Source organism: Athene cunicularia (genome assembly GCF_003259725.1).
Source record: "Athene cunicularia isolate RWA chromosome 14 unlocalized genomic scaffold, athCun1 chr14_part1, whole genome shotgun sequence".
In the NCBI taxonomy this organism is placed as follows: Eukaryota; Metazoa; Chordata; class Aves; order Strigiformes; family Strigidae; genus Athene; species Athene cunicularia.
In genome coordinates this window covers 17,274,316-17,285,734 of record NW_020799118.1, presented here as the reverse complement: position 1 = coordinate 17,285,734, position 11,419 = coordinate 17,274,316, and the positions used below count along the sequence as shown (strand labels likewise).

At 48.1% G+C, this 11,419-nt stretch overlaps 2 protein-coding genes across 2 annotated transcripts in view; one reads left to right on the top strand and one right to left on the bottom strand.

Moving 5' to 3' along the window:
- Positions 1-7: 7 nt before the first annotated feature.
- Positions 8-1,593, top strand: MRPS34 (mitochondrial ribosomal protein S34). Its single transcript, XM_026858936.1, has 2 exons — positions 8-102; positions 973-1,593. The coding sequence occupies exons 1-2, from the start codon at positions 63-65 to the stop codon at positions 1,242-1,244; spliced, it is 312 nt and encodes a 103-aa protein (XP_026714737.1). The 5' UTR covers positions 8-62; the 3' UTR covers positions 1,245-1,593.
- Positions 1,594-4,253: 2,660 nt separating this feature from the next.
- Positions 4,254-11,419, bottom strand: part of MAPK8IP3 (mitogen-activated protein kinase 8 interacting protein 3) — a 58,912-nt gene continuing 51,746 nt past the window's right edge. The window contains exons 30-33 of the mRNA XM_026859231.1: positions 10,137-10,175; positions 8,140-8,319; positions 7,780-7,923; positions 4,254-7,216 (exon numbers count right to left, since the gene is read on the bottom strand). Coding sequence (XP_026715032.1) covers positions 7,095-7,216; positions 7,780-7,923; positions 8,140-8,319; positions 10,137-10,175 — 485 coding nt within the window. The 3' untranslated portion in view covers positions 4,254-7,094. The remainder of the gene's footprint in view (positions 7,217-7,779; positions 7,924-8,139; positions 8,320-10,136; positions 10,176-11,419) is intronic.

Sequence of the window (11,419 nt, the reverse complement as noted above, 5' to 3'; positions counted from 1 at the left end):
CCCCACACCCCCACACCCCGCCACCTCCGGCCCTCAACAGGTGCTTGTTTTCTTTGCAGAACATGGATCATGGAAGAGCTTGGGGCTACCTGACCTTCAGAGGTAAACCCGGCTTGTTGTCCTGCACACGAGGTTTGGAGAGAGCTGCTGTAGGCAGGACCCGACAATAACGGGAGAGGGGGGAGCTGCAGCAAAACCGCAGCCTTCCTGCTTGGGAAATTTGTTTTTCTCAGATCTGCTAATCAGAAAAGTTCTCCATGGTTTAGTTTCAAATGCTGGGGCCTAGCCCCCACTGAATGCATTGCTAAGGGGTGTAGTGGGAGAGGCAGCGTAGGCTGACCCTGAGAAAGAGTGCACTACCAAGGGATGAGACAAGGTGACAGACTGTTTTGAGACTTAGAAAGCAAGACACAGAAAGAACACATGAAGATATTCCAGGTAAATTCGTTAGTAAAATAGGAGTGATGGCAAGTAAATTTATGTTACTGGGATTGAAAATTAATGCTTGGAGTTAAGTGCGTGAATTTCCCTTTTAAAAGCTGCTTTATATTAGGCAAACAATTGTTGCTTACTAGAGTTTCTGAAACATTTCTCAAAGGTTTTTAAGTTGTTGGGTATTTTTGACATTAAATTTCCCAGGGAACTTTCATCAAGTGTAGAGAGAAACTGCTCTTGTTCCTTAGCCATGGAAACTAAGAGGGAGATTAAGTGACATTTTAAATTAAGAGAGAGAGTCAGCCACAGATTTGCAACAGCTTGCCTGTAGTTCTTTCGGTCTGTTTCTGGTTTGATTTCTAAGGACAGAGCAGAGAAGATGCTGTCTGATCCTTTGAAAACTTCCTTTTTTTTCCTTCCTTTGAAAACTTTACTATTGCCTGTTGCAGTATTTTTGATACCAGAGTTGACACGCTGCATTTCCTGGAGGGAGTTTATTGTCAGTGTTGTCCATGGGTGTTCATCATCTTTTCTCAGGCGAAACTGAAGAAGAAGTGAGAGAAATCGACAAAATCATGTACCATGACTGGCGTATGGTGCCCAAGCATGAGGAGGAGGCCTTCAAGAAATTCACCCCAGTGTCGGAGGAGACCATTCGGTACCTTCCATACCCGCCTCTGCTCCGAGCCATGATCCTTGCACAGTGGCAGAAAGAGGGAAAACCAATCACAGAGGAGCCAGTGATTGATTTGGAGAAGGTCATGGCCTCTCAGCGTGCAAAGAAAAAAGCTAAAGGGACACCCGTATAAAGACCTGTTCTGTGTCCTGAGCTGCCTACGTGCTCTCACTGTTTGCTAGAAGCACATCATCTTACAGAAGATCCCCTTGCCCGCTGTGGCATGGTGTGTCTGGGTTTCCTGGCATTCTCTCCCCCTGCCCTGTACAGCCACCTCATCTGAAAGGAAAGATGCAGATAAACATGGATTTTTTTTTTCCATAACTTTGGTCTCAGTCAGTAGAGGAACCTTCTTGGTTCCTTGTGTAGTACCTGAATGCATAGCTCGTGTCATCCAGCAACAGTGCTTTGGAGCAGTTGCCTTTACAGCCTGAAAATGAGGTTTTTAAGAACATTTTCAGATAATTTGCGTCCTACATATATAACAGAAAAATGACTGAGAATATCATGTTATTTCACAGATGTGTACAAATGTATCTACTAACAAAAATAAATGTTTTCTTATTTCTGCAGCACAGTAAGAAAACGGGTTTTTTTTCAGTGCATGGAGATCATTGTGAGGTCCAAATGCAGAGCTTTTTAAGAGGCCTTACCAAGTCTTTACCAAGGTTTAAAAGACCTTACAAATACAGGCACAGCCTTGGATTTCTCGTAACTGCTGCAGAATCATCTGGGCTACTTACATACGATAGCAATGAAGAACACAGGAGGAACGCAACTTTGGATGCTAAGCTTATCCAGAGCTATCCATCCCAGAGATGGTTGTCAGGAGATAGCAGAAATAATTTTAATTCTGGTGATGCAAAGTATACAGGATTGGCTCTTGCTATTTGAAGCCAATGTCAAATTACCATCAGTTCCAGTGCAGTGTGTTGTGGTCAGCGTTACAAAACTGCAGCTCTTTAGTGCAGTTCTTAGCATTTCATTTTCTCTTGCAGTGGCTGTGGATTCTGCTGCTGTGTCAGCAACTGTTGGGGCGTCTAGTCTGCGTGTGGGTAGAGGGGGCACCAGAGCCGTTTTGCTCTGTAACCCCACAGATTAGCTCTCTGCAGAAGCAGCTCTTTGGTTCTTTAATCTGCGCTAGTGGGTGGTGAAGAGGTGCTGTTCCATTTGCTGTGGCATCCTGAAATCACAAGTAGCCTGAAGGGATTTACTAAGGGAAAAAAAAAACTGGACTCCATGCCCTGCCTGGGGTGCCTGGGTGGGACAGAACGCAGGAAAAAGGCTATCAGCAGGCAGAAGCAAAGGGATCAACATTGGCTACCTGAGGTTCCTTACCAGAGGATCCTATGGGATAAGAGGGAAGGCTTTTTATGAGATAAAAGCCAGTCCTGCAACAAGGCTAGAAGGCTGGGCTCTTGTCCCTTTGTTGTGTCAGGGCTGGTTCTCTGGCTTCGTAAGCAATGGAAAAGGCCAGGGGAGGGAAAATGGGGACTGTTGCTAAAAGCATGAACAGTTTGAGGCTGTGACATCCTGCTGCAGCTGAATAAAAAGGAGCTTCTCTGGTTTTCACAGCCTCTGCTGCCAGCTGCTGGGCTGAGCTGGTGCCTTCCTGTCCTTACAGTGATTGAGGTGCTACTGAACCAGCAGAGAAACCGAGGACAGGTGAGGTGGGGAAGGAGGTGTAGATGTGCATTAGATGGGACAAGTAGAGCAATGCAGTCCTCTGTCCTGCACAGCCAGGAGCTCAACACAACCCCAGCACAGGCAGTGCCCTCCCTGACAGCGCACAGGCCCACAGTCTGACCACAGTGGGCAGAGCCAAGTGCTGGTAATGGGGTCCACCAACAGCCCAGAGAAGGCAAGAAATGACCCACGACCAGGGTCCAGCCAGGGAACCCAGCAAGGAGCAAAAGCACACAGAGATAATCCACCGTAAGGCATAGAATCACAATGGCTTGGGTGGGAAGGGACCTCTGAAAATTGCCTAGTCCAAGGGGTGCATCCAGGCACAGGTGGAGATAGGCACAGCTCAGGCAGAGACTGAAGGCTGCAGCTGGTGCTTTGATGAGCCTCCTGGGCCATGGGTGGCAAGGGCCCATGCACGGGTGGGGGCCCAGGTGGGGCTGCTGCTGCTGACCTCGGGGCTGTAACACTTAGGGAGATGTCTCCACACAAAGCCCTGGGGAGCCTGAGACCCCTGTGTGGTTGTGAAGGCCAAAGCTGCACAACCCTCATTTGCCTGGAATGGCCACTGTTGGACTCAGTACCTGGAACATGCTGGGAGCTCTGCCAGGACTCTCAAACCTGTGCATTGATCTGGATCTTTTAACAGCACAGGGGGTGGTTGGCTGAAGGATGATGGAAATGAGCCCCTTCCTCTGTCACCCAGGCGGGTGCCAGACATGGCTGCAATGCACCCAGTGCCCTGGTCAAACTGCTCCTGGCTGTATCACAGGGTGCAGTGCCAGGGGTGCAGGATGGGTCCCAGGGCCTGTTTCCAAATATTGTGGAGATGCTTCTATGGACCCAGGCAGCACTGCCTGCTGTACTTCACCCTGGCCTGCACAGGACAGCAGCACAGCTGTTGGTTGTGGAGGTGACTCACCTTAGGGACCCCTGCTTAGGGCAGAAGCCCCTCCTGGTGGTAGCTCCCTTGTCTGTTACTGCTATGTACAGCCCTTGAATTAATGCAGTTCCACAAAATAAATACGAATGTGTCTAAAGTGCTGCTAGGACTAAGAGGAACTCACTTCCAGCAGTGCTGAATGTCAGATTCCTATGGGACTTTGTGAAGTACCACCCTGTATTGACAGGGAACATCAGCAACTCGAGTGCTGAAAGCTGAGCCTGATGTGTTAACCCCCAAGGGGACACCAGGAGGACAGCTGCAGCTAGCCAGCAGCTGAACGCTTGTCTTTTCTGCCTTTTATTTCTGACACTAGAAGCTACAGATTGCCCTGTGGCTGGCAGCAGCAGCTCCTCTGCTCTGACAGTAAGCAATCCACATCTCATTTCTTGCCACTGAACTGCTCAGTGGTGAACACAAGCTGCCATTCCCACCCTTTTAAGTGTCTTCTTGTTATTAAAGACTGAGTGTAAATCCCAGTGCCTTTACAGGAATGAGATGTCCTGCACTTGCTGATGTTAACACATTTATTACATACAGAACAGATATGGTTTGTTGTTTGATAGCATAGGGGACAAAGCATGGGAACATATTCATACAGCAGTCTCTTTACAGAATGCCATCTTCAGACCAAATAGCGGAGTTTACAGGCCTTAAGACACTTTTTAAAATCCTTTTGTAACATACAAGATACTTTACATACATCACAGTGGAGATATGACAGGGAAGTGTATTGAAGCCAGTCAGTTCTCACCTTGCTGCCCAGCAGCCACCAAATGCCCACAGGAGCTGACAGCAGAAGCTGGTTCTACTTAGCTGTAGCTGCCCCTCTCGGACATGTGCTTCTCTTGGAGGAAAACATGCACTGAGCTGGAAAGGAACCTGTTGGTAGAGGCCCAAGACTGGTTTCCTTATGTTGCCAGGGCCCAGTGGGTGACAGGAGACCAAGTACTGTCACTTCAACTGCTAAAACCAGATATAAAACAAACAGTAAGAGGTAAGAATGTTGCAATTCTGTATTTTCCTATGGAAGAGTCGATAGAGCTAAGGAACTGGGCCTAGTAGGGCTTTTGGGTTTTTTTCCCCTTTAATTAGCCCAAATTATGAAGTTTACCTGGCCATAACTGATGAACTGTTACATATCTGTGGACTCTGTGGTCTAAATGTTGATCTTGTTAACTCTAACGCACTCTTGTCTTGTGATCTGAAGAGTTCTTCCTAGCAGAAAGCATTTTGGGAAAGTGAGAAGCCTGGCACAGACAGCAATGCCCCGGAGAGATGTTCCTGGTGAGCGGTGCCCCCGCGTGTGGGCGGCAGCTCCAGGCATCCCTTAGGCCAAGGCCGGGCACCAGGCGGGTGTGCAGGCAGCGAGAGGGCAGTGCCCGGGTGCGGGGAGGCGCGTGGCGCAGCACTGCTCATGGGCAGCGTGGGCACCACGGCGGCCCTGGAGGCCTCTGTTCTCCAGAGGCGTCCTCTTGCCCCTCTGCGGGGAAACGTATGCCCTAGCCTTTTCTCAACTGTGGATCCAAAAATCGTTTCAGTGCTGCTGTATCAGGACAGCTGCCACGTGTCAGACCTTCCCCGGGGAATACCGCATGCCTGCAGCACATAAGCAGCTCCAGACCACAAGACCTGGGGGCAGCCTAGTCTATGGCAAAAAGCACAAGACACAGCTGGGAGCTTTCCAGACGATGAGACTTGCCCCAGCTGTCCCCCTACCACCCCGCTGGCACAGGGACATCCCTGTGAACCCCAGACTGTTGCTCAGCTCAGGATGAAACAAGATGACCACCAGAAGCTTCCAAATTCATCGCTAACAACTGGTACTTCGCTCTAGTCCTGCACATCCAGGAGGGAGTATTCAAAGGAAACAGAATTTGTCCTTCTGAAGACAAGACTCTTGTTTCTGCTGTCAGAAAGGGAGGACCAACCATTGCCTCTACATCTGGAGCTGCCACATTCTGCATCTGGAGCTCAAAACCACTCTCCCTGGTCCCATTTTTTGCTGCTTCTCTTGTAAGCAAGATGCACATTTGCAATCCCCTAGAACTGCTTACACAAGGAGGGCCATGAGAATCTTTTTCTCAGGGCTTGTCAATCCCTTTCAGGAGTCAGAAATTTCCAGGTTTTCAAACTACTCAGTAACAAAGTCAGTGCTCAATGTCAGGCAAAAAAGGTCTGGAGACCTGGCCTCAATTCCTTCTTCTGTGTGACCTCAGGCAATACACAGCCTTTCTATACCCTGACTGCACCCACATAGTCTTTCCTAACCAACAGCCACAGTGTGAAGGAAAACGGACATCTCCTTCCAGCAGCTCTTGGGATGGGGACAGCCTACGAGTCAAGGTAATCTCAATGTGTTAATGCAGAATTCACAGTAGACCAACATCATCTGCCCTCTCCTGACATTTTAAAAGCCAACAAACACTGTGCAGAGATAGCTTTCTCCTGAACCTTTCAGAATGAGCTCAAGAGTTCTTTTCCACCTAGCATTTTTGGAAGGGGGAGTTAAAAGTATTGCCGCCTTTTCTGCTCTTAAAAAAGCAAAGTTCCAGTACCCCTTTGCTACCACATTTTCCAAAGGCCCTGTGGCCTCCATGATCTAACATCCATCTCCTATCTGAGGCTACCAAACAATCCTCTCTGGACACACACAGTCACCCAGCACATGACTGCGGAGACGACAGCAGAGGAGGTAGACTTTCCATCTGCAGGTATGGAGGATGTGTTCCCCACAGTAATGGCACTACTGTCCTCTCCAGCCAAACAGCAGAAGTGCTGCCCAAACCCTGACACTCCTGTCTATCGAGGGTTCCTTGGACCTAGCTGCTCTCAGTCCGTGGGACATTATTCTGTGCTTATAGGTGGATAAGGTGGAGAGTCCACTGGTGAACTAGAAAGTATTTCTGCTAGGGTGCTGTAGAAGTTGTGATTCACCATCAGTGCTTTGGTGGGGGGTGCCAGGGGGACATACTACTTTCTCATGCAGGTGGGAGTGAGGCAACCTGCTGGAGAACCTGAGCCACAACCCCTCCAGCTGCCAGCTCGTGTGCACCGGGCAAAGGCTTTGCACAGTTCTAGCTCCAAGCTCCACTTCATCGATGTGCTGCCATGTCTCTCCTTGTAGATGCCAGCTCCAGAGCAGAACAATAATCCAACCACGCAGAAAGCGCACAGGCCCAAGATGAAAGCTGCAAGTTCAGAGGTTAGAAGGGGGTCACAGTCCGAGGCAGGAGCCGTTGCAGTTGTCTGGGGTCGGTTTCCAGCAGTAGGTATAATGCAGGCATTCTGTATGTACATCTTGGCATTCAGGCGGGATGAGGGACACTTAGATTGGTGGGAAAGGAGAATTTCTCACTCAGGGATATAGGATACCTGCCACACGATAATGTGACTCCTTTCAGCCTTGGAAAGTACTGGCTTCACCTGGGTGGCATCTCCTGCATTCTCCTCTGTCTCATCATCTTCTCCATCCCCTGAAGACAGAAAACAGAGAGTAGAAAAGGCAAGAAAGAAAATCCCAAATTGCACTGCTCTGGAATGCATCTAAAGAGGTTAATACCCCTGTTAGAGTCTCGGCAGTCTGACAACAGCCAGCATGAGCTGAGACCTTCCTTTATGCCTGGAGAACATTTATAGCAACATGGTGCTCTTCTGAAGCAGAACTGTATTGGTGGAACAAACCATCTCCAGTACTAGGAAAAAAACACCCTTCCTTTTGGGGAAGCCAATGTTTACAATACAGACAGCACAGGCGACCACAGTGAAGCAGCAATGTTTGAAGTCAGTGGCAGATGGTTTTATTCTTTCCAGGGCCATTAAGGCAGACTGTGTGGCACTGCAGGCACAGGCAGGAGCACAGGGTTTGGCAGCCTTGTGCCATGCAAGGAAAACGCCTGCTATCTGCCCTTGCAGCCAGAGGCAGGACAAACAGAGAGCAGTACTTTTCAGATTTCACTCCCACAGCAGCGACCCCTCTCCCCACAACCACGGCCCCGCCCCCCTCCCCGTTCTGGATGCTCGCACCACAGGCGCTCACCGATCCGGAAGTCGATGTACCCTTCTCCTCCGCTCAGCACCAGGACGTTCTTCAGCTTCTGCCCCTCAGTCTCTGTGGCCGCTGTGCTGGGGTTCTCCGAGGGGCTGTCCAACACACTCCCATTCAGGGTTGCTAGGACATTGCCTGGGAGAGGATAGAGGTGCTGTCAGTGCCTCTGCTCAGCCTCCATGCAGTTAACACACAGGTGCACACACACACACGAAATCTAGAAGTCGCTGCTGTTTAAACTACTGATGTGTTAGCCACAGGGACCTGCAGGTGCTAAATCAGCTCAAGCTCCTGCTGCAGCATAGACGGCAGGACAAGGCCCTCACAAGTAAGGGCTGTGCTCCTCCTTACCAGGCACAGAGACGAAGAACTTGACAGCATCACGGTGGCCATGGAAACAGAGCTGTGCCTGAGCCATGGAGCAGTAGGGAATGAAACTGCTGGCAGACTTGTCACTGTTGTCATCACCGTAGACGTGGATGACCCCGCCAGAGCGGCTGCCCTCTCCAGAAGTTGGTGAGGTCTTGTTGGCTGGGGACAGGGAGGAGGAATATTGTCAGCAATGGCTTTGAGTCCCCTTGAAAGGATTGAATCAAAGAGAAAACTCATGAGCCATGAAGGAAAACCTTTAAAGGTGAAGGTCTCTTTAAAGGTCTTGTGTAAAGGATGAGATGGAGGAGACCACACTAGACTATACAGTCCCTCTCTCTTAGGCTGGCAACAATCCACTCATCATAACAAACTTATTTTCTCATCCAGTCTAGTATTTGCCTTCTAATGAGGCACACATCCCTGGAGGTGCAGTGACCTTAGGGCAAGCTAGACAAGGTCTCTGAGGTGTCCCACTGAAGGCCTCTTCAACAGCAGCAATCCTCTCCAGCATCCAGAAATGACCTACAGTCCTAGAATCAACCTTGGTCTTTTGTACCTGGCAGGGTATCAAAAAATGTCCGCTACACCCATGAGACATTAAGGGCAACTGGAGGAGAATTACTGCTATTTTCTGGATTAATGAAGTTGCTCAGTTTCCAAGTCAAGTCCTTTGCTTATGCCAAGCTGTGTCTGATGAAGGCCTCTCAGCCCAGTAAGTGTCACAGCAGTGGAGTGAGGTCCTTCCTTAGTCCTTGATTTTAGCTGTGACACCAGAAGATCAGCTACTCAGGCAACGAACATCTGAAAGATGTTCACCATCCACAGCTTCCAAGGATTTCAAGGTGGGCTCAGGGGCTGGCATCAAAATGTGAACGCTTCCACTCACCAAGGAACAGAGACCAGTGCTCAGAGCTCAGGATGGGTGATGCTTTCCTTCTGCATGCATTCACATTAGTAAAACAGAAACAGTATGAAAATCAGAAGGCTTTCACTTCCTGTGAGAGAACTGAATTGCATGCTTAATTATCTGTAGTTCTGTATTTTAGCTTGGGCTGGATTTCAATTATTAAGTAACTTGAACAAAGGAGACTTCTACCTATTAGGTTCAAGGATGGCAGGACAAGTACAAATATTTTGATGGAAAAATGAAAATCAGTGTGTGCAGGGGGAAGATCCCCAAAATAAAGGCCCTCTGCACCTCTGTGCTTTGGTTTGCTGTGAGCAGCTATGACTGGATGAGCTCATCTGACTGACAGACAGGGCTGGTACTAGCACTACTTCTTGTTCAGTATATAGCTTCTTACTGCAAACCAGTATCAGATGCTTTAAAAGGAGGAGACACATGTTGACAATGCTTCTGGACAGCCACAGATATGTGTTACTATGAGAAAAAAGTACTCATTTCTGACCCTGGAAAGGCAAAGATAAGAACAAATTTGAACTCTGAGCCTGCCTTAACTGGCACAAAACCAATCAATTCTTAATGTTTATCAAAGTCCCCTCTGATTAAAAGTCTTGGCTGATTACTTCCAGCTGCCAGGTGTCACAGCACCTACTGTCATTGGCCTGGAGTTGATGAGATAAGCATCCTTGGAAGACCAAGGATGACCAAGGAAGACCTTGGAAGAAGAGTCTACTCCTGCTTTCTGGAACTCTCTGACTGAATGAACCTTTACAGTCCCATCTCAAACCTGGCCTACCACAATAAGGAACTACCGATGGAGAAAAGTGCTCTTAACACAAAAAAACCCAGAGAAATGGCTGATGAGATAGATGAAAATGTTTTTAGCCATGGGGAATGAGGATATTTACATTACTGTTTCTGGTCGTTTTTCTCAGATGCAATTTAAAATGAAAGTTATGAGCAAAAATGAATGGAGAGAGCTGAATGGCAGGATGGAAGGGTAGGAAAGCGACTGCAAAGGTTAGTGGGTGCAAAAGGAGTGAAAGCTGCAGGGAGGAGGCAATGGACTTACCCCGGAGCCCAAGGAGTTGGCCTCGGTGGAGGACTACAGCTAGGCACAGGCAAGGAGTGGGAACACAGAAGGGCACAGGAAAAGACAGGCAGGACGGGAAAGAAGAAAAAGGTGATTACTGGGAGAAAATTCAGGGAGCAACAGAAATGTATAAAACCTAGAGAAACAACAGCAGGAGCTACAGGCCCTGATTGATTTATACCAACACTGTTCTTGCTCAGTTTCCTTTTATCTTACAAGGTAACATCTGAGATGAAAGAGAGACCATGGTCACAAGGAGCCATTGCTAAAGTTTTCCAGTGAGACCTTACTGCTTACCACATTTTTACAGAAACACCAGAAGATAATGCATCTGGTTTACCCCAGGGAACAAGTTTAACTCAGAATTAGGACAGCAGCCCCAAGAAAGAATGGACTTTAACACAGGGATTCAGAAATGAGACAGACTGAAATGCACAAAGACAGCTGTGTCACTGGCTTCCTGGTGTCAGCCTCAGGCATATCCAGATCCACTCGCCTTAGAGGAGACCAGCTCAGCCCTGACTTTCAGAAGGATTACAACAGGTTTGCTCCTCTTATACAAGAGCCATTTGCTTCTCAGACTTCCTGCTTGCAGTGGTGAGAAAATGTTAATTTGGCTGTTTTCTGTTGAAAGCAGCTGCCATCGGCCTCAAGTCCTACTCCCCCATAATATGGAACAGACCTGCAAAATCAGATGCTGACTGGCAGGTACAGAACAGGATCACTAAGAGCTTCAAGTAACCTTCCAGCTCCAGACATACACCTATTAACTACTACTGCTGGGTCTCCTCATCAGGTTGGATTTGGCACAGGATACCAATTTCTAGACTGATAAAGCTGAGCCCTAATTTGAGTAAATGAAGCTTTGCTAAGGTTAGTTTCTGGAAAAATACTGTTACAGAGATGTTTAGATGTCTATGCCAAAACAAAATTTCCAGGGAGATCTTCCTGGTGAGTTCTTATCCCATGGTCTCCTTTCAGAGACTTACTACAATTCCCCAAGCTTTGTTTCTCCTGGTTTCCAGCTGCTACAGAATCAGTCTGCTCTGGCAAGGTCATGCTCAGAAAAGAAGACTGTATGGATGGTAGAAATGTCATTGGTTCCCCAAGAAGGAAATGGCTTCTACTGAACTGAAAGGGACAGTAACAAATACTATTTGGTTTTAAACAGGTTGTCTGTGCAACTGAACACTTAATTCTGCCACAGCAATCTGCCAGGCTGCACAAATAACATGTAAAAGCTGCTTTTTTTTTTTTTTTTT

Excerpts from the sequence above, each read along its gene's own strand:
- MRPS34 (XM_026858936.1), top strand. The coding sequence starts at position 63 with ATGGATCATGGAAGAGCTTGGGGCTACCTGACCTTCAGAG. Across the intron at positions 103-972 it reads GGGCTACCTGACCTTCAGAG|GCGAAACTGAAGAAGAAGTG; the intron begins GTAAACCCGGCT and ends ATCTTTTCTCAG.